At 42.0% G+C, this 21,811-nt stretch overlaps 1 protein-coding gene across 2 annotated transcripts in view; it reads left to right on the plus strand.

Annotated features, from left to right (window-relative positions):
- The window catches only part of ASTN2 (astrotactin 2), a 1,034,049-nt gene that overhangs the window by 454,979 nt on the left and 557,259 nt on the right, over window positions 1-21,811 (plus strand). For both annotated transcript variants that reach the window (XM_004372122.1, XM_004372123.2), the window contains one exon: window positions 3,406-3,573. In XM_004372122.1, coding sequence (XP_004372179.1) covers window positions 3,406-3,573 — 168 coding nt within the window. The remainder of the gene's footprint in view (window positions 1-3,405; window positions 3,574-21,811) is intronic.

Here is a 21,811-nt window from a genome sequence, read left to right on the forward strand (position 1 = left end):
CTGTTCTCGATCTAGACCCTTCCAAGGGGACTCATATTTGAGAGAAATCTGTTAACTGCTGTTGCATTTAGAGCCTCCAACTTCATAAGAAATCCAAATGATAATCAAAATAGCTCCTGTTAATTGAGATTTCACAATGTGCCAGGCACTTCACATACTGTAGTGCCACACCCAGGATCACTTTCAGGACATAGACACTTATCCCTCCAGCTTCCAGGAATGTTAGTGTCTTACCACTGTCAGCTGAGTCCTTCTTGGTACAGTATCCTCCATGGAAAGGGGCATTTTGACAAATACCAAATACGCACTGCCCAATACCAGTTTGCTCATCCCCGTAAAGTATTATTCCCAAGAATATTCCCGTGTTATGGATTGAATTGTGCCCCCCAGTATGTATGTATGTATATATGTATGTATGTATATTGGAATCTTAACCCTATATCTATGGATGTAATCACATTTGGGAATAAGGTTTTATTTGTTATGTTAATAAGGTCATATCAGTGTAGGGTGTGTCCTAAACCTAATCACTGCTGAGTTATAACGAGCAGGATAGACACAGGGACAAGCAAGCACAGGGAAAGTCAAAAGCTATCTGAAGATGATGAAGGCAGATGCATCTGCAAGCCCAGGAACTCCAAAGATTGCCAACTAGTAGAAGCTGAAATAGGCAAGGAAGGACCTCCCTTAGATCCACATTCTTAATTTGGACGTCTAGCCATCAGAACTGTGAGAAAATAAATTTATCTTCTTTAAAGCCACCCACTTGTGGTATTTCTGTTACAGCAGCACTAAGAAACTAAGACATGCCCCCAAAACCTCCTGCATTCCGTCTCTGCTTTTGAGTCCATTTTCTGAGGAACCTGACCCAAGATAGATGCATTGTCTCATTTAATCTTTATATTAACCTTGTGAAGGGATTTCCTGTGTGGTAACTGATGGTTTGTCTTCTTGCCCAAGTTTACAGATCTAGTAAGTAGCAGAGTGAGGATTTGAATCCATGTCTTGCTGACTCTATTCTCTTTATCACTGCACAGTGTAGCTTTCCTGAAGTAGTGAGATTAGCCAAGCTCAGCCCTGGGACACAATTCAATATCCATCCCTCAGTCTTTAGTGAGAATAAATACAAGAATTATCCATTTAAACAGCATGACTGTGCTTTTAAAAAGAAAAATATGTAGTTGATACTGATCTTCGGTGCCTTGCACAAAGACCAATGTGACATGTTTCTGCTTGGGCTTAGTTCCAGGGGGGAAATATGGCTTTGCAGATAGATTTGCATATCTTCTCTTGCCAGAAATTTGAAATATGGAATCCAACAGACTCCTTTTTTCCTTTAGTTGCCAAGGACTTTAGGGTCAACTTCAAATGTGGTCATTTCCTTATCTCAGAGCCTGATACCATCTTCTCCTTCTGCTTCACACGGATTCCTCTTTCATCCTCACCAAAACTCACATTGTCCATTGTGCTTTACTTAGGAATTCGTTCCATACAGTGGATATAAACCATAGTACTTGTGTGCATTAGAGAAGATTATCATTGCCTGCTAAGCCCTTAACTTCTAAAGGAAACTTCTTTACTCATACACTTATACTTTGGCAGCTAGTTAAGACCTGATGTGACCCTGCCTCCCTGGTCATTGCCTATTGGACCACCACTGGTCACCAGAGCCCAGAGGAACCCAACCATAGGTCAGCCAAAAGGTCTGATGACTTGACAGAGGGGGCTCTGTCAAACTAATACGCTGCTTATTACCATTAGTCCCCTCTTTGGGGAATTGCATGCAATTTTTGCTGGTTGATAGTGCGGTAGAGAAAGGCAGACTTAGAGAAAAAAGCTGAGTCACATTCACTGTGAAAAACAATTTAAAATCCCCTACTCCTGAAGTCCCTAGATCAGCCATGAATCTAGAATCACTCTCCAATTCTGCCCTCATGAAGCCTAGTCTTGTTTGGGCTCTTTCTCTATGTCTGCTTTATTGCTACATGTGTACACTTACCATTTACATACAGTATGTGATCACTCTGAATGGGCTTCTATCTCTTGCCAAAAAAAAAAAAAGTATGTGTGTTTGTGTATGGAAACCCTGGTGGCATAGTGGTTAAGAGGTATGGCTGCTAATCAAACGGTCAGCAGTTCGAATCTACCAGGCGTTCCTTGGAAGCTCTGTGGGGCAGTTCTGCTCTGTCCTATAGGGTTGCTACAAGTCGGAATCAACTCGACGGCAACGGGTTTGGTTTGGTTTATATATATATACATATGTGTGTGTATATATATGTATATGTATATATTGTATATACATGTGTATAATATATGTAAACCTATATAGATATATATCAACTCAATGGCAAAATGTTTATATATGTATAGATATATAGATACATATGGATTAATGAGGAGCATATTAGAACAAAGATTGCAATGCTAGGCTCTTTTCTTTGCCCTGAGAAGTCTTCCAAGAACAAATTTAAATCATCATTTAAAAATTGATTGATTATAATAAAAATCTGAATTTTCAGCCTCTTTCAAAGAACATCTGAAGATCTGGCACCACTGATCCCATGTGGCCAGAACTGGCTGGAGCCGTGTCACAGCTGTTCCTTTCTGGTGGAGCCTGCAGTGTCCAGTTCACCCCAAGCTCCACCTTGCCCTCTTGTTTCCTAACACTGAGGCATTGTTTTCATTGCATGGTGCTGCTTTTTCCCTTAGGGCAGTTAGAGATTTCAATGAACCCATCTCTCTCTCTTTCAAAATTAAAATGAAAAACAGAACAAAAGCTAGGCCAGGAGGGTTGGATGATATCTCCCTTACACTTAGCCAGTCTTTCCCATTGCCATCACCCACCTGGCCCTGTGGGCATTAGTGTCCCTTGTCCTAGAGGGAATACCTGGGTAACAGGGTCATTAGCTTTTTTTTTGCCTTTTAAAATGTAATATTTAATCATACTTTATTAAAACAAGTCTGGCATCAGCTAAGCACTTTGCCTGCATTAATTTATTCCAATCTCACAACAAACCTATGAGGTGGGTTTGCAGTATTCCCATTTACAGATGAAGTCATCAAGGCCAGAGGTGCTAAGTGACTTACCTAAAGTCACACGGCTAGTAAGGGTGGAGGCAGAATGTGAAGCCATGTCACCTCAGTCTTAAAGTCCTCACTCTTAACCACTAGGCTGAACTGCCTCATATCTGTTGTCTGTCTCGTTTGGTGCCTGACATCATGACTGGAGAATGGTAAACACTCTGGGTATGTTTGTAGACAAGTGAGAACAGGCAATGGGGGGCGGGAGGGGGATATGATTGTATGCATCTGTCTGTGTTCCCAGCCTGCAGCGCCAGCAGCAAGACACATCTGCACCCTAAAATTGGGGAGAAAGTAGCTGTCTTTCTCTCTGTTCACCCACAGGGAGCAGCTTTGTGGTGAGCGAAGGGAGCTACCTGGACATCTCCGACTGGTTAAACCCGGCCAAGCTGTCCCTGTATTACCAGATCAATGCCACCTCTCCATGGGTGAGGGACCTCTGTGGACAGAGGACTACAGATGCCTGCGAGCAGCTCTGCGACCCAGAGACTGGTGAGCCATGGGGGCAGGCTGGGGGGAAAGGGAGGAAGGAGTGGGCTGAAGGGTGCCTAAGATCATGGATTCTGAGCAATTGACCGATCGACAAGGCTTCTCACCCGGGCTACCCAGGGGACAGACTAGAAAAGAAATCAGGTATTTTATGTAAACGTCCATCGATCCAATATACTGTAAGTGCCCGAAGAGGGAGTAAATGTATAGAGAACCACAGACTCTCAGAGTCAGACGGGACCATGGAGAGTATCTAGTCCAACTCCAGCAAAGCAATATGTAAACTGAGAATGGAAATAGCACCTAGCCTACAGGCCTGTTAGGATTAAAAGAGATAATGCATAGAAAGCTTTTAGCATATTAATGTATTCAATCATTCAACAGATATCCATACACACATCAGGCACTGTTCTAGGCATTGAGAACACAGCAGTGAATAAACTAGGCAAAAGTCTTGTCCTAATTAAGTTTGCATTCTAGTGGAGGAGACACATAAATAAACCTGTACTGTCCAATACTGTAGCCAGTAGCCATGCATGACTATTTAAATTAAAAGAATTGAATACAATAAAGAATTCAATTTCCCAGTTACACTAGCCTCATATTAAGTGCTCCATAGCTACATGTGATTAGTTGACTACCTTTTAGGACAACATAGTTATAGAGAGTTTCTATTGATGCAGAAAGTTTTATACAGTGCTACCACAGACAAACATATAAATATATATATTCTGTCATGTGATGATAAATGCTGAAAGGAGAGGAATAAAGTCAAGTACAAAGAATAAGGAGTGCTGGGGGAATGAGGGTGAGGTTGCCATTATACAGAGGGTGGTCAGGGACAGTCTCTCTGAGAAGATGGCATTTGAGCAGGCGCCTGAAGGAGGTGGCTGAGGAAAAATGTTCTAGGCAGAGGGAACAGCAAGAGCCGGAGCTCTGCAACAGGAGCTCATGAACACGCCATTTGTTCCGCACTGACAGGGAGACTGCATGGCCGAGGGGGCAGAAGCTAGGAGTAGGAGGTGAAATCAGAGAAGTGGTAAGATGGGGAAGCGGATGTACTTAGGGTCAACTACAGGACAATGAAGACTTTAAATTTTACTCTGAGTGAGAGAGGAAGCCATTGGAAGATTCTGAGCAAAAGCACCATGTGATCTGGCCCACATTTTAAAGGACCGCTCTGATTGCTGTGTGGCAATTCAACTTAGGGGGAGTTTCAGGACACTGTTAACTTTATTCTAGACAAGAGTTGATGGTAGCAGGGACCACAGTGGTAAGAGGAGAAGACTGTGATAAATGATCAGATTCTAGATGTATTTTGAGTGTAGATTTGACAGGATTTGTTATTGGGTGTGGGATGTGAGAAACAGAGAAAATCAAGGATGATTCCAAGTTGTTTGGTTTGAACAACAAATGGAGTTATCCTTTGCTGAGACAGGGGATGCTATACGAGGGCCAGGGTTGGCATGATGGGGATCAAGAGTACTGTTTTGGATATGGTAATTTTGAGATGATTACTAAACACAAAGACGAGATGGAGAATGGGCATTTAGATCAATAAGTCAAATTCAAAAAAGAGAGCTTAGCTGGAGATAAAAATCTGTGAGTCAACAGCATGTAGATGGTATTTAAAGCCATGAGACTCTATGTTATTTAGAGTAAATATTCAGTAAATGGATGATATCCTACTCATAATTGTTGCTCAATAAATGGTAGATATTATTGTGCACAAATACAGAAATAAGAGAGAGAGGAAGGACTTGCCAAGGTCACAAAGCAAATTAGAAATGGAGCTGGGATTAGAACGCTATGTCTCCTTATACCCCTGTTCTCTGCTCCTCCCACAGTCCCATACTTTCAGGAAATTTGTAATTTGTGTCTGTTACTTTTCTCTGGAACTTCATTCCTCTTTCCAACAGGAGTCTGATCAGCTTGCCTGAAAGACTCATTGCAGTGATACATGCTAACGTCTGTGTAGAGGTGATGGGTCCCAATGGCCCAGGTCAAGGGTCTGCTTCCTCTCCCCAGGGACTCGTCCACTTTTCAGTGGGCCACCATTTCAGGAGTAAGGAGGACGCGTCTCCAGGCTAACTCTTGTGTCTCTACAGAGCAGGGTCAGGGTTTGGCTTTCTAATCCCTATTGTCCTCTAGTCAGGAGCTTACTATGACTCATTTTTGCAGCCTTTCCATAGGCCTATAGGGGGAGCCCTGGTAGCACAGTGGTTAAGAGCTGCGGTTGTTGAGCAAAAGGTTAGCAGTTCAAATCCACCAGCCGCTCCCTGGAAACCCTATGGGTCAGTTCTACTCTGCACAGGGGGAGCTATTTGGAAAATGCATCTCAGCTCTGGTGCATCACATGACCAGACAATGGAAGCTTCTTTCTTTCAATCAAGACTTTTAGGTATTTAATGCACTGTCACCTTAACCAGTACCCGTTGCCCCCAACATACACACACATACACACATACAACACACATTCTTGATTGTCCCCCACCCAACGGTCAGATTAGCCTTTGTGGATTTCTGTGCCTCAGACCTGGTCCCTTGAGTTCTTTATTTTTCTTTTTCTCTACTTAAAAAGGAGGTAAGAGTATTGGTGGGAGGGAACAAAGAGAGCCTCTTCTTTGCATTGGGGTCTCCCTCCTTGCAGCCCAAGTTGCCAGAGTGGTGAGTGCCTGAGGGTTTGACCTTCTGGTTTCCCAGCTGATGTGCTTTTGGGTGTGAGTTCATGGTTTGTGATGATCTCTCCATTAGCTGCAGGCTTGACGGTATAATTCCAAACAGTGGGTCATACTGAGAGCAGGCATGTGTTTGCCAGTTTTGAAGATAATCAGTTCTTCCACCAGTATCCTCTAGAATTAAGCACACAAGTACTCACACACACACATTTTAGAGCTGGAAATGTCACTAGACTCCACTGGCTCTACTTCCTTAATTTTATGCTGTTGATATTAATGCCCAGAGAAGAACAGTGGCAAGACCAAAGTCACACAGCCAGAAGATGGCAGAACCAGTATTTAAATTCTGGAGCCCATACTCTAAACAAGTGCTTCTCAAGCCTCAGTAGGTCTAGAGGGAGTCCCAACATTCTGCACTGGCAATGCTGCCTGTCATTGCCAATGCCTCTGGCCTAAGGTCTGCACCTGACACAGCAAGGCTCTAAACACTCTTCCTACCAAATGTCGGTGTTGTTAGCTATCTTCAGTTGGCCACCAACTCATAGTGACGCCATGCACAAAGGAACAAAATACTGCCTGGTCCTGTGTCATACCCATGACTGGTTGTGGATTAGGCCATTGTCATCCATAGGGTTTTCATTGTCTGATTTTTGAAAGTAGGTCACCAGGCCTTTCTAGTGTGTCTTAGTCTGGAAGCCCTGCTGAAACCTGTTCGGCATCATAGCAATATGCAGGTCTCCACTGACAGACAGGTGGTAACTTCACATGAGGTGCATTGACTGGGAATTGAACCTGGGTCTCCTGCATAGAAGGCAAGAATTCTACCACTAAACCACTAATGCCCCATTTCTCTCAAATTCTGTGCTCACGGTGAAAGGCCTAGCTACCAAATTCATAAATTTTATAATCCTGAGAATACCAGACTCACTTGTTTCACTTCATCTTCTGCCTCTATTTGCCACATCCCCTTGGCTCTAGCCACACCAGCCACCTGCAATTCCCTAAAGGCCATGTGCCCTCCCATGCCTCTATTCCTTTTCACGAGCTATCTTTTCCACCTGAAATGCACTTCTCCTACTTCTACTGGAAGGCAGGGGTTCCTTTTTATTTTTTATCATTCAACTCAAAGATGTTTCCTCCTAGAGGCATCCCCTGACCCCCTAATCCAGTCCTGGCTGGATTAAGGGGTCATCCTCTGAGTTATCATAGCCCTCTGTGTTTCCGTCTGTCGTAGTTTTTCTCTCTCTGTGTCTCTAAACCTTAGCATACCGCCTAACATAATTAGAGCACAGAGAAGAAGGAAGAAAGGAAAGATGGAAGAGAGGGAGGGAGGGAGAAAGGAAGGAAGGAAGGACATCTCCTTTTTCCATGCTCTTTGAAACAGTTTTATGCCCAGTTCTAGTTTCTTCCTCTGTATCTACTTACACATGTACTCAGATTAAATATTTGTAATCTATTAGTGAAATTTGATGTAGAGAAATTTAGCCACCAAGAACTGTCAGGTAGAACAGTCAGATGACCTCTAGAATGATCTGGTTTCACTCTTTCATTCAGGCACATCTCTAATAGTATCCCTGTCCGTATTCTCCACTAATTTCCTGCAAACACCCCATGCAACATCTAACCTTCTGACTAGAGTTCAGGCTCCTCCTTCCACCTGAAATGCCTTTTATATTTTAATTATCTCCCTTCCAAAATTCTACTAACTTAGGCTTAATTGCCTCCCATTCCTTGTAGGTAGAATGGATGAGTTCTTCTGCAGCATCATCAAGGTTCTTTGAAGACTAAAAACTTGATTAAAACTAGGGTTATTGTTTGGAAGCTTGTCTCCCCTGCTAAAGTGTGAGCTCCTTAAAGCCAGGGACTGTGTGTTATTCGTCTCTGTATCCTTGCCATCCCAATGTCCAGCAAAGCACCTTACTCACAGGAGTCACTCAAAGTATAAAGAGATGAAACTTATCAATAGTTAAGAAGTGTAAATGGGAATACGAGATACCTGTGGCTTTCCTAAGACTGACTTTGTAGAAGTTACTTCAATTTGTTAGAATCGATTCAATCAAGATTTTCCAAATTCCACAACTCATAAGTCTGTGTGTTATATGCTATGGAAAATCACAGGCAAATTAGACAATGTTCCTGCCATCATGGACTTCACATACTCACAGGTAAAAAGAATGTTCACATATATAGTTATTAAAAAGTACACAATATGGGACAAATAAAGAATGAGGCATTAACAAAGTATCTCAAGCCTGCAAAATAGGAGACATTCTAGAAGTGGATTTCAGGAGATACATCACATCATGGAAGAGATGACCGTTTAGCTGAGTCTTGTAGAATTGATAGGGCATATGAGTAGTGAGAGTGCCTTAGGCAGAGGGATGTACATGATAAAAAAAAAAAAAAAAAAAAAAGAGGGAGATAATTTGGAATGGTTCCAGAGTCCAGAGAGTAGCATGGTTGAGTTGGCATCTGGAGCAGGTACTGGACATGAGTTGGAAGCAGAGAGCTGGGGGAGTTGAAAGAGCTGAAGCTGTAAATGTAAGCTGGAGACAGTTCATAGAAATATAAGGATCTCAAGACTCCGAGAACCACCAAAGGATTTAATGAGACTGCCATCCACATCTGTCCACCTGTTTCTGGGTGCATCTAACTACCTGATGAAACAGCTATGTCTTCCCTCAATGCCTTCTATCAGGAATTAGAATTTGAGAGAAGTCATGGAAAAACTGTACCTCAAATCCTGTACACTTTTTAGGTCTTGGATCTGTCAAAAATGACTTAGTTTTCCTTAAAGAAGACTCTCCTTCTGTGGGTTGAGATATGTACGACTGGATAGAGTCATGGAGTAAAGTCATTAGTCATCATGCCTTTTAGCTTTCTTGGAATATGTCAATAAGAAGGATCATTCCTCCCAAGTGACAGAGAAGGAGGAATAAAGTGGGGGAGATTCTGCTGCTTGCTGAAGAATATATAAGTGCCTTGAAACATGGGTAAACCTGGCCAAGATTTCCTGGTTAAGTCACAGCCCAGCTCAGGTGTTTTTTTCTAGGGGTTTCAACAGTTAGTACCAACCACAGGGTTGGCTATGGAATAAGATCCATGGACTCAAGAGAGTTGATTGTCAGCATCTCTTCCCAACTCTGTGTTCAGTGATGTCACATTGATAGCTTGGAAGTTGGCTATGGCGAGGATATTTACACCAACAAAATTGGTAAATGATACAGATCAGGGTTTATTTCCTTCAGAAAGCCATCCATTTACCAGTACACTACTGGATGGTATGAAAACAAACCAATCAAGGACCAAGGTGAAGAAGGACTTGGTGAAGGCCTGAAAATGCCGCCAGAAAGTTCCATTATGCTCCTTTTCAGAATACACTACCATTACTTCATCTCCTCGAGGCGAGAAAGTGAACACTAAAGGACTACTTGCTACAGTCTCATAAAACACAGCACCAAACAATTCAGATGATTAGGCCATGACTCTCAAGAGTGTTATCATGGGCAGTGTCTAATGGTGAAACAGCTTTACTAAAGTTCTACACATGTGTGATATCATGCTAAGTTCTATGCAGAAAACCTTTAGCAATATGGCCCAATGTACATGAGGCAAGTGACAAAAGAAAATTAATTCACTTAGTCACTAATTTATTCTTTCACGTATTTATTCATTCAAACATTTAGTGAACCATAGTGAAATAGAATATTCTTTAGAGTTAGACAGAACTATGTTCAAATCTTTGCTTCTTCATTTATTGTTTGTGAGGCTTGAACAGGTTATTTAACATGTGAAGCCTCACTTTTTTTATAAACACACACATGAGGATAGCAATTTGCAGAGTTGTGAGGATGAGATGAAAGAAAAATGAAATTTAAGATGCGTTTATCACAGTACCCGTTAAATGATGGACACTCAAAACATAGTGTCTACTCTTATTTTTATAATCAGTTATTCAGTCTTTTATGTCTTCACTTATTAGTTCAATAAATTTTTCATGAGACACCTTTAATCCAGAAATGTTTAACTGCATTAGATTGTGTGAGAAGAAAATAAGATATAGTTTCTGCCCTCTAAGAGCTGTCCACCTGGTGGAGAAACTTACAATATACTGGTCATTCCTATTTGCTGGTGATTCACTTAGTTCTTGTATGACTTTAAACTTGTGCAATGGAAACAGTCACATATTCTCAATCCTAGTTCTAGTTTTGCCACAAATTTGCCACTTGACCTTGATATTTCACACTCCATGAACTTCAGAGTCCTCCTCTTTAACAAGGGGATAAAGGAAAACATAATTTTAGAGCAAGAAAGGTCCCTAAAGATCAACTAGTCTGATACAGATGAGGAGACTGAGGACCACCGAGGCTAAACAAGTTGGTGAATGTCAGTGAATTAGTAGCAAGATACAAATCACAACCCTAAATGATTCCTAAGATATTTCCTCGCTCAAAATCTATGTTTCTATGACCTTTTAAGCACTAATAACTTAGAGCGTAAGTATAATTGAAACAATTTGTAAATGGCATTTAAAGTAGATTGAACTTTCCTTTCACAATTGATATGAACTTCAGTCATGTTCGCCATCATATTCAGTTTATTTTCATGTCTTTAGCGGCCGCTTTTCGTTTGTAATAGGATATGAAATGAGACACAGTGTGTGCAGTTATGTCATATAGCTGTCTTATAGTGTACTGAATATTTCTAATGTTTACAGATGGTTTTTATTATTTTCTGAGCCCTGTGTTATTAAAATGTAAAAGGTTACAAGGACTTTATGGAGCTCTAAAGTCCAAGAATGGGCAGGTTGGAGAGCATTCTTGCCTTGAAGGAGATTGCAACATGGGAGGTTTATGGGGGATGTAGGATTGAAACGAGACAGAGTGTAGGTGAGATGTACAGTTAATGAGTTGGGATTTATCTATAGACAGCCAACTTGCTGGCAGATCAGAGAGGATATATTTGTAGATGAGATTCATAAAGACTGGGACTTTTATTGTTCTTTTTATTTCTTTATCTCAGAGATTGAAATGTATATAAATATATATTTTCTAGGAAGGAAGGAAGGAAGGGAGAGAGAACGAAGGTAGGAAGGGAAGAAGGAAGAGAGGAGGGGGGAGAAAAAAAAAACAAGTTCCAGTTGCTGAATGGTCAAAGCTTGGTGAGTGGGTAGAATGTAGAGTTCTAGTGTCAGTACCATGGATAGTTCTCAGGGTGCTGAACAATGACAGTCTGTCTCAAGCATATGTGCACTAAAGTCTCTTCTGAAAATTACCTTTCCCTTGAGTGGGAATACCACTTGTCTTTCTTGAACTCAAATAAAGTAAGATCTATCCTTCATCTATTCAGCATTAGCCCATGTCCAACTATGATGCTACTTCCATGGGCCTCAACTAGGGAAATCAGGTCCTCCATGGAATCAGGCTGATCCTTAGAATCTGTAATACTCTCTACCTCATCATTTCTTGGTTCTGAACTTGACCAGAACCTGCAAACAAAACTCACCTAAATGAAGTCTCAGTTAATAAATGTCATATCTTATTATTCAGACGTGCAAGACAACATCGAACCTAGGTTTTTCTGCTTAAATTCCATGAAATGACTCAGTTAATCAAAAGAGCCCCTTTATCTCATCAGATCGATGTATTTGATGCAGCTTCATTATCTGTAAATAGCAGATGGGAGTGATTAGACAACAGCCAGATATAGCTTCCAGTTAAAAGAGATATGGTGGACTTCTGGTGAACTCTGAGGAGCTACTTGAATACTGAAGTGATAATAGCATCTACAATTTTTTTTCACTTCACAATGTACCAGGCACCATGCTGCAGCTTTATAAAACCATCTTGATCATTGTAACAACACTTTTAGGTAGTTATTATTGCCTTCATTTTCCATAAAAGAAGCTGTGCCTTACAGTAGTTGATTGGCATTCCCAAAGTCATATATTTACTAAGTATCACAGCTGGGATTTTGACCCAGACTGAAAGACAGTCCATTGTTTCAATGAGTCAGTGTGTGCAAGAGTTTGCTTAGCAATGAAGAGGAGACATTCTTCCTTTGATAGGTATTTGCAGAGAATTCTCAGAAGCAGGCATGAATCCTTTGGAATTCACAGAATTAGTTGACTTAAAAAATAAAAGGACCCAATTGTACTGGGACAAGGGAAAAATGCAAAACTGAGAGGTGGAACTGTGACAGCATTTATGAGTTGTAAAGAAACCATTTTATATCTCTGTTTGGCAGTCTTGCTATATTTGGTTTAAATGTGTTGTAAAATGTTATGTTGTGGAAGAGGGTTGAGGTCTTTTAAAAAAAGGACAATCTGTGTCAAAGATGAGGTCATAAAAATTTCAAGGAGCTTGCAGCGGCAAAAATTGGGAAGGACAAGATGTTTAGAATGGGCTACAAAAGAGATCCTGAAAACTTGCTTATTGGGAACTTGCCAGTCCCCCTAAAAGTACACGGTGACCTTTGCTTCTCCACTTGACAGAAAGTGGTTGTGGGAGAATTAAAATCTCATATTGCAAATTTGCGTATTAAGAAGGTAACCTAAGACATCTCTGATGATTATCTCTGGGGTGCAGGTACCAAAATGGAGGAGAGTTCCTGCTTTTAAGACCAGATTTTATTATCACAAATATAATCTACTGATGTTTAAATTAGAGACTGTATTTAATTATATTCAATGAATATGTTGGTTATATATGTTGTTGTTGTTAGATGCTGTCAAGTCAGTTCTGACTCATAGCGACCCTATGTACAACAGAATGAAACACTGCCTGCTCCTGCACCATCCTCACAATTGTTGTTATGCTTGAGCCCATTGCTGCAGCCACTGTGTCAATCCATCTTATTGAGGGTCTTCCTCTTTTTCGCTGACCCTCTACTTTACCAAGCATGATGTCCTTCTTCAGGGACTGGTCCTTCCTGATAACATGTCCAAAGTACATGAGACAAAGTCTCGCCATCCTTGCTTCTAAGGAGCATTCTGGCTGTACTTCTTCCAAGACAGATTAGTTCGCTCTTCTGGCAGTCCATGGTATATTCAATATTCTTTGCCAACACCATAATTCAAAGGCATCAATGCTTCTTAGGTCTTCCTTATTCATTGTCCAGCTTTCGCATGCACATGAGGTGATTGAAAACACCATGGCTTGGGTCAGGCACACCTTAGTCCTCAAAGTGACATCTTTGATTTTTAACACTTTAAAGGGATCTTTTGCCGCAGATTTTCCCAATGCAATAGGTATATGTCCTATTATTTTCCAAAGACAAAAGAAACACAAAACATTCCAGAAAGCTTCTAAACATATTTGTAATACTGTATAATTCTGTGTACTACAAATCAGGATTGAAATTCAATACTAGGCCCAACTCTGACTTTGTAGGGTATGCAAAGAGGATGAGAAATGCTTCTTTCTCTCTAGAAGGATAGACAACATATACACACAGAAAACTTGGGACCAGTACAAGTGTCCGTGCTTAATAAGAGGCAACATTTTGTGGTGGTCAGGAGCTTGGGCTGTAGATTCAAAATGACTGGGATTAAAATCCCATGTCTTCCATTTAGGACCTGCATGACCTTGGTCACTTTGCTTACTCTCTATACCTCCACTTTTCTCAACTTTAAAGTGAAGGTAATAATAATATAATAATCTTTAGAGGATTGTTATGAGGATTGAACTGAACTAGATAAAGCATATTAAGCACTTAGCACAGTGCCTGGCACATAGAATTCAATAAACTAGGCTATTATTACAATTGTGGTCCAAAACATGGATTTAATGAAAAAAATACGGTAGAATCACAAAGAAAAAAATAGTTACTATGAGCCTTAGCACTTAGGGAAGGCTTCCTTGATGGAGAGGGCCTAGATTTAGATCATGCAGCAAAAGAATGATTGTACTACAGCTATATGTCTATTTAAATTTAAATTTGAATTAAAGTGAAATGAAATAAAAAATTCAGTTCCTCGGTCAAAGTCACCACATTTCAAGTGTGCCATAGCCACATGTGTCTAGTGACTACCATATGGGGCAGCACAGATAGAGAGCATTTCTGTCATCTCAGCAAGTGCTATTAGACAGTGTTGTGATAGAGAGCGAAGACAGTACTAAATTTCATTCATTGGGAATATTTATTGACTGATAACAATATGCTATGTACGGTACTATAAACTGGGAATCAAAAGGAAGCAAAATGAGCCCAGTGCCTGGCCCAACAGAGTTTACAGTCTAGTGAAGGGCTCAACAAACTATGGCCCACCGTCCAAGTATTGCTTTTTGTGAATGAAGTTGGCATTGGAACACAGCTGGGCTCATTAGTTTACATATTGTCTCTGACTGTTCTCATGCGGTAATGGTAGAGTTGAGTAGACATGACAAAGAGCCTATGGTCTGCGAAACCTAAAATAATTACTATCAGGTTCTTAATGGAAGAAGTTTGTTGACCCCTGGTCTAATGGATTGATTTAATGCTTTAACATGCGAGTTGAATGACTGGGTTTGGGGTTCATTCATGTATGTATATGTTCATTTAACATTCAGCAAGTATTGATCAAGTGCCCAATTTAAGCAGTAAGTCAGACACTGACATAATCAACAAAACAGACAAAAAATCTCTGTCATCATGGAACTCACATTCTAGTAGGGCAGAGAGGGACAAACATTTAAAATATGAGGAGGAATAAATAAATAAATTGTATCGCATGTTAGAAAATGACAAGGGCTATGAAAAAACGTTGTAGGAAGAGGGAACTGAGGAGAGGGGTGGTTGCAAATTTAAGCCTGCTGGCCAGGGAAGACATTGAAAAAGTGAGAGAGCAAAAGCATGTTTTGTGACTATCTGAGGGAAGAGGGGGCAGCCAGTACAAAGGCTCTGAGGGGGTAGTGCCTCGCATATTTGAGGAAGAGCATGGTGGGCATGTGGCTGAGCTGCACTGGGTGATAGGAGGATAATAGAAGATGGGGTCAGAAAGAAGTCAGAGGACCAGAGCCTGTGGGACTTTGCAGAGTCCCACCTGAACACAATGGGGAGCCACTGGAGATTTCTGAGCAGAAGGGTGTTGCCATCTGACTTACATTTTAACCGGCTCACTCTGGTTGGTCTATTGAGAAAATTTTGAAGGGATAGAGGCAAGTGTGGTAGCAGGGAAGCTTGTTAGAAGATAGATGCAATAATCCATGCCAGAGATATTGGTGGCTTGGGCCAGGGTGGTAGCAGTGAGGGTGAAGAGAAGAGGTCAGAATCCAGATATACTGCATTTCATTTTTTCCAATTATTTAGTGTAGCCATTGAAGCCAGACAGACCTGGGTTAAAATCTTGGCTCTGTCCCTTACTATTGGTAGGATTTTGAGCAAATCACTTAAAATCAATTTCCTGCTCTTTTTAACAAGAAGAAAAAGTATTTACCTTTGCTAGGTGCTTAGTATTGGGGATAGTGAGCAAAAGATGCTGCACACTTTGCCCCTTGGAGCTTCCTGTGTAGTCAGTTGATTTCAGACTTTGACATCAGAGATGAGGACTCTGTCACGTTCCCTGTGTGTGTGAGTGAGACCATTTTCATGCTGTCTCTAAAGGTAGGACCCAGGGGATGAAGACACCGAGGACCTAGGATGGCAGGTGAAGGGAGAGAGTGAAAAAAAAAATGTGATGCCAGCGAGGGGGCTAAATAGAGCCTTACTGAACTGCTACTTGATGATCTTGTATTGTGCGAAGCAAGGTTGGGACTAAAGTGAAGCCAGCGAGCAACATTTAAGGAGACACTCACTCTCAGGTGCCAAGGCTGTACTTTCATGACCCTGAGTGCCCCCTTCAATTTGGCACTGTAGGGACCTCACCCACCTTACCCTAGTCCCGGCCCTGTTGCCAATTCAAAAATTCTGTGTGAGTCTCTAGCTTACTCCAAGTTTGTGGACTCTTTGCAGGGGGGAAAAGTATTAATTCATGACAGCTGCCTCTCCAGCCCTCCTCCTTTGGTGCCATCAAAGACTGTCCTAGGCATAGCAAGTTTTAGGGTCATAGAACAAAGAGTTCCAGGACTGGAAGGAACCATACAGATCATCTAGTCCAGCTCCTTCATTCTACACCTAATGAGACTGAGATTCAGGGAGGGTCAAGGCCTTGCCCAGGTCAGTCAATCAGTTAGTGACCGAGCAGAGGTCTCCAGACCCTCCATGCCAATGCTTGATTATACTACCTCTTGAGAACATCTCAAGCAGGCAAAGTATTGCATCCTTTGGATGTAGAACCCCAGCTGCAACCTGAGTGATTGCCTTCAGGAATCTTTTTCAAAGTGCGAAGGAGATGTTGGCTCTGGCAATGCTTCGGCAGGCTTGTTTGGCAGGGTAGGACAAGGTATACTCATTCATGCAAATAAGGGTTTCTGTGCAGCGCACCTGGGGCCTGGCCATTTCCCCCATAAGCCTTCATTAATGTCTTTCTTTCACAAACATTGACTGAGCCCCAAGATTGAGTTGGTCACCAGGGACAGAAGCAACAGAGACACTGCCACAACCCCCAAGGAGCTCGTCATCAAGTTGTGTTTATGTTGGGCTCTGTTTTGTTTTTGGAGAGGCAGTCAGCAAAATGGAAAGAGTGTAGTCATTGAAATCAGACAGACCTGGGTTAAAATCTTGGCTCTGTCTTTTGCTATTGCTAGGATTTTTAGCAAATCACTTAATTTCCTCGAAGTCTCAATTGCCTGCTTTTTTTAATAAGAGGAAAAAGTATTCACCCTTGTGACGATTATAATCAGTACAAAGGACCTGCTATATTATGTGGTGCATGCAAGTGTTCAACAACTGAGAATTATTAAATCAGGGGCAAAAAGAACCCTTGAGTGTTGGCAATGCTTAACCCACAAAAGACTTAATCATGATGAAAGGGAAGGCACAATGGAAGATTTATGGCAGAAAGGGCCTCACAAAACCATTTAAAGTGCAGCACTTCACAGGAGCACTAGCCTTTTCTGGCTATTTGATACCATCTGTAGGGAGCCAACCCATTGCACCACCCAATCTTCTCTTCTCCCACTTAACTGAAGGCAGTTTTCCTTTCAATGAAGATGACTATAAAGACCTCTAAAGAGGATGAGTATATGTGTCCCAGCCATTTGGTTACAGTATTGAATAATTTCTTAATTAAAACTTCACTAGATGTATTTCTGAAGGAGCCCTGGTGGTGCAATGGTTAAGCACTCAGCTGCTAACCGGAAGGTCTGCAGTTCAAACCCACCATCCAGTCAGTGGGAGAAAAGACCTGGCAATCTGCTCCTGTAAAGATTTACAGCCTAGGATCTCAGGGGAATCTAGCTCAACTGGCGTAACAATTTATAAAGAACATGTTCCACATCCTACTTTGGTGAGTAGCGTCTGGTGTGTTAAAAGCTTGTGAGCTGCCATCTAAGATACTCTACTAGTCCCACCCTGTCTGGAGCAAGGGAGAATAAAGAAAACCAAAGACACAAGGGAAAGATTAATCCAAAGGACTAGAGGACCACAGCTACCACAACCTCCATGAGACAGAGTCCAGCACAACTAGAGGTGCCCGGCTACCACCACCGACTGCTCTGACAGGGATCACAATAGAGGGTCCCAGACAGAGCTGGAGAAAAATGTAGAACAAAATTCTAACTCGCAAAAAAAGGCTAGACTTACTGGTCTGACAGGGACTGGAAAAACCCTGAGAGTATGGTCCCCGGATGCCCTTGTAACTCAGTACTGAAGGTTCACCCTTCATCCAAAGATTAGACAGGCCCATAAATCAAGGACAAGGAGGCAGGAGGGGACAGGAAAGCTGGTAAAGATTGAGAAGGGGAGAGTGTTGACATGGCATGGGTTGGCAACCAATGTTATAAAACAGTATGTGTATTAATTGTTTAATGAGAAGCTAATTTGCTCTGTAAACTTTCATCTAAAGTATAAACTTTAGAATCAGATTAGTTTTTTTATTAAAAATAAGTAAATAAAATAAAATAAGCTACCAATCTAAAAAAAAAAATAAACATTTACAGCCTAGGAAACCCCATGGAGCAGTCTTACTCTATCCTACAGAGTTGACGACACACAACAGCAGATGGATTTCTAACAAGCAACAGGGTGTGTATGTGGGGGCAGGGGTGTATGCATTGTATGCTGATCACTTCGAGACTCTCCCAGAGGACGGAGGATTCAGGAATCCAAGATGCCCCACACAATCCAGGCCTGGTGACATGTGAATAGCCTGTCATAACCTCTCAAATGGTCTAGAGGATGGACATAACAGTGGATCCTGACTCCCTAGGGAAGCCTGGTGTGGGCCACTTCATCATGCATTGCTTCATTTTAATGATTCGCTGTGATTTTCTATCATATACCAGTAAATGTACTGTAAAATGTTTTGTAAAAGAATGTGAGTCTTAGTAATGGGAACCTGCACTATTCTGCAGTTAAACCATTGCCAGAGAGGGGGCAAAGAGGGTGGAAAGGATGAGAAGGGAAGTGAGGGGCAGGGGAAGGAAGGAAAAGGAAGGGGAAGAAGGAAAATGAGAGAAATCAAGAATAAGAGGAAGAAGGGAAGGGGGAGTGAAATTAAAAGGAGGTAAATATATTCTGTGTTCTATGGAGCTTTGTGGGCCAGCAGTTAAGCACTAGGCTGCTAACCAAAAGGTTGGCAGTTCAAATCTATCCAGCAACTCTTCGGGAGAAAGACCTGGTGATCTTTTCCCATAAAAAATTACAGTCTAGAAAACCCTATGGGGCAATTCTACTCTGTCACACAGAGCCACTATGAGTCAAAAATCAACTCAATGGCACCTAACAACAACAACAACAACAACACAACAGGCACCTTTACGTACTGTATCTTTACTGTATCTTATTTTTCATACCAACCCTTTGAAGTAAACAGACTACTTTTTGTTTCTTATTTGTGGATAAGGAAATTAAGTTGGATCTGAATTTAACTTGGGACTTTCTTACTGTAAACTCAAGCTCTTTCCACTGCAGAGTGCTACAAGAGAAAGGGAGAAAGAGAGACAGATAGAGAGACAGTGAGGAATATAGAGATACACACAGAGAGGAAGACAGAGAAGGAGAGACCAAGGAGAGAAACTGAGACAGCTACAAAAACACAGATATGGATAAATAGAGATGGTGGGGGGGACTATCGAACAGAAGAAGGGAAAGCAAGAAAAATGAACATGAATATAATTAGGAATGTGATTAGCAAAGTGAAATATCTTGTGTGGGGTGAAGAACCCTTTTGCAAAATAAGTAATTACTCGCTACCTGATTTATTTTGTATATTTCAGTGTGCTGTTTCAGGTTTTGTTCAAGCAGGAAACAACTGCATTATTAATTGTCATGGATTCTGAAGAGTTTAAGTACATATTTTATTCTCACAGCATCCTTGTGAATGAGAGCAGGACAGGGCTTATGTTCCCTATCTTTGGGGTTAGAGGGATGAGGCTTCGAGAGATGAAATAGCTTGAGCGAGGCCACCCAACAACTCAAGGGAAAACAGAGCTCCAGGGTCCCATGGTATTGACAACCACACCACTTTATCTCATCCTACATCCCTTTAAGCTCCAGCAGAGGTCTGGTAAATGGTCAGGTAGGTCATTTTGAGCGGGACACAGAGTTATGTTGAACTCTTTCATACTCCATAGCGTGGGAGCTGGGGGAGTCTTCCCACTCCAGCATCAGGCAGACCTGGATTCACATGCTACCCTGTCACTTTCTCACTGTGTAAACCAGGGCTAGTCATTCAACTCCTGGGAGCTTCTGTTTCTTCACCTGCAAAATTAGGACGACACTAGCACCTGCTTCCCAAAGTGGTTGGCCAGATTAAAAGAGAGAAATGGTAGATCAAACACATCATGCTTAACAAACTCCATCAGCATCCCTAACCTTTCCCTCTTCCACGTTGTAACCAAAGTGTCTCGGGTAAAAGCCATGGTCAGGAAAGAACGTTAAGGTAACTAGCTTTCTGATAACAATCGTAGTGATAACAGGTGATATTTATGCAATCTATACAGAGCCCTGGTGGTGCAGTGGCTAAGAGCTCGGCTGTTAACCAAAAGGTCGGCAGTTCGAATCCACCAGCTGCTCCTTGGAAACCCTGTGGGGGAGTTCTACTCTGTCCTATAGGGTCACTATCAGTCGGAATTGACTCGATGGCAACAGATTGGTTTAGTTTGGTTTTATACTGGGAATCAGGCACTCTTCACGTCGTTCAATGAGAGGGGCAGGTATGATTAACCTACTTTTTAGAAATGAGGAAGCTGAGTCTTCACCAAAGACGGGCTTTTACAAAGTCACAGAGCCGTTAGGTGACAAATGCAGAGTTCAACCCTTGTTCTGACTCTAGCATCTATCTCCTCTGCTTAAAACTTCCTCTCTCCACCCATGACACTTGAACTCAGCATTTCACAATGTCTATTTTTGTAGAAAGGAGCCCTGGTTGCACAGTGGTTAAACACTTGTCTGCTGATCAAAAGGCTGGCAGTTCAAACCCACCAACCACGCTGCAGGAGAGAGATGTGGCAGTCTGCTTCTGTAAAGATTACAGCCTTGGAAACCCTATGGGGCAGTTCTACCCTGTCCTAAAGGGTCACTATGAGTCAGAAGTGACTTGACAGCAGTGAGGGTTTTTTTTTAAATTTTTGTAGAGGAGATGTAGGGGCTGCCCGGGACTGCTTGCCCACACCTGCAGAGTGAGGGCTGGGTTCCTCAGTGCCCTTTAAGTTCTCTGATTCTACCTCCAGTGCCTATAACACAAAAGGGCCCACCATTGCCATTTGCATTGTGACCTACCTTTGTACCTGTTGTTCCTTCTGTCTGGAAAACTCTTAATTCTCCTTGCGAGGGTGGCAGTATATCCTAAGTAACGGGGTGGCAGTGACATACTGTCACACCCTCTGCAGCCAGGCTGGCTGGATTCAAATCTTGGCTCTGACACACTTAGCTTTGTGACCTTAAGCAAGCCAATTACTTAACCTCTCTGTGCCTCGGTATCCTTGTAAGATAGGGTTGGTGATAGAACCTTCCTCCTCATAGGGTTGTCGTGAGGATCACATACACTGATATACATAAAGAACTTAGAACACCTCCTGTCAGTAACTGCTCTGTAGTCCCTCCTATTATTCTTATCCTCCCTCTTCTCTGATGTGTCTCCTGACCATGGGACAGAGTTCAACGCTCCCTCCTCTGACTCTGGAGGCACTTTGCATAGACTCTCCTTCTAGCTGGAATCACATCTTGTGATGGTAATGTATTTTCCTGTCAGTCTCCCCTGCTTGAGTGTCAGCTGCTTGAGGGCAGAGAATCAGATGGATCCATCTCTGTGCCCCAGTATCTCCTCTACCGGCCACAGAGAAACTGTGAAGAATGGCAACTGGTGTGAAGAAGTAAGGTCTGGACTGAAAAAGAGGCAAGAACCACATAGGGAGGAGAAGGAGAGGAATTAACATAGCAGGAAGCAGGGAAGGAGCCAAGAGGGGCTAAGCACCAAGCCACGGAGGACACATAGTCTAGGGGAGCCGAGCTTCAATACCAGCAATAACAGTGATAGCAGTGCT

Source organism: Trichechus manatus, unplaced genomic scaffold, assembly GCF_000243295.1.
Source record: "Trichechus manatus latirostris isolate Lorelei unplaced genomic scaffold, TriManLat1.0 scaffold00016, whole genome shotgun sequence".
In the NCBI taxonomy this organism is placed as follows: domain Eukaryota; kingdom Metazoa; phylum Chordata; class Mammalia; order Sirenia; family Trichechidae; genus Trichechus; species Trichechus manatus.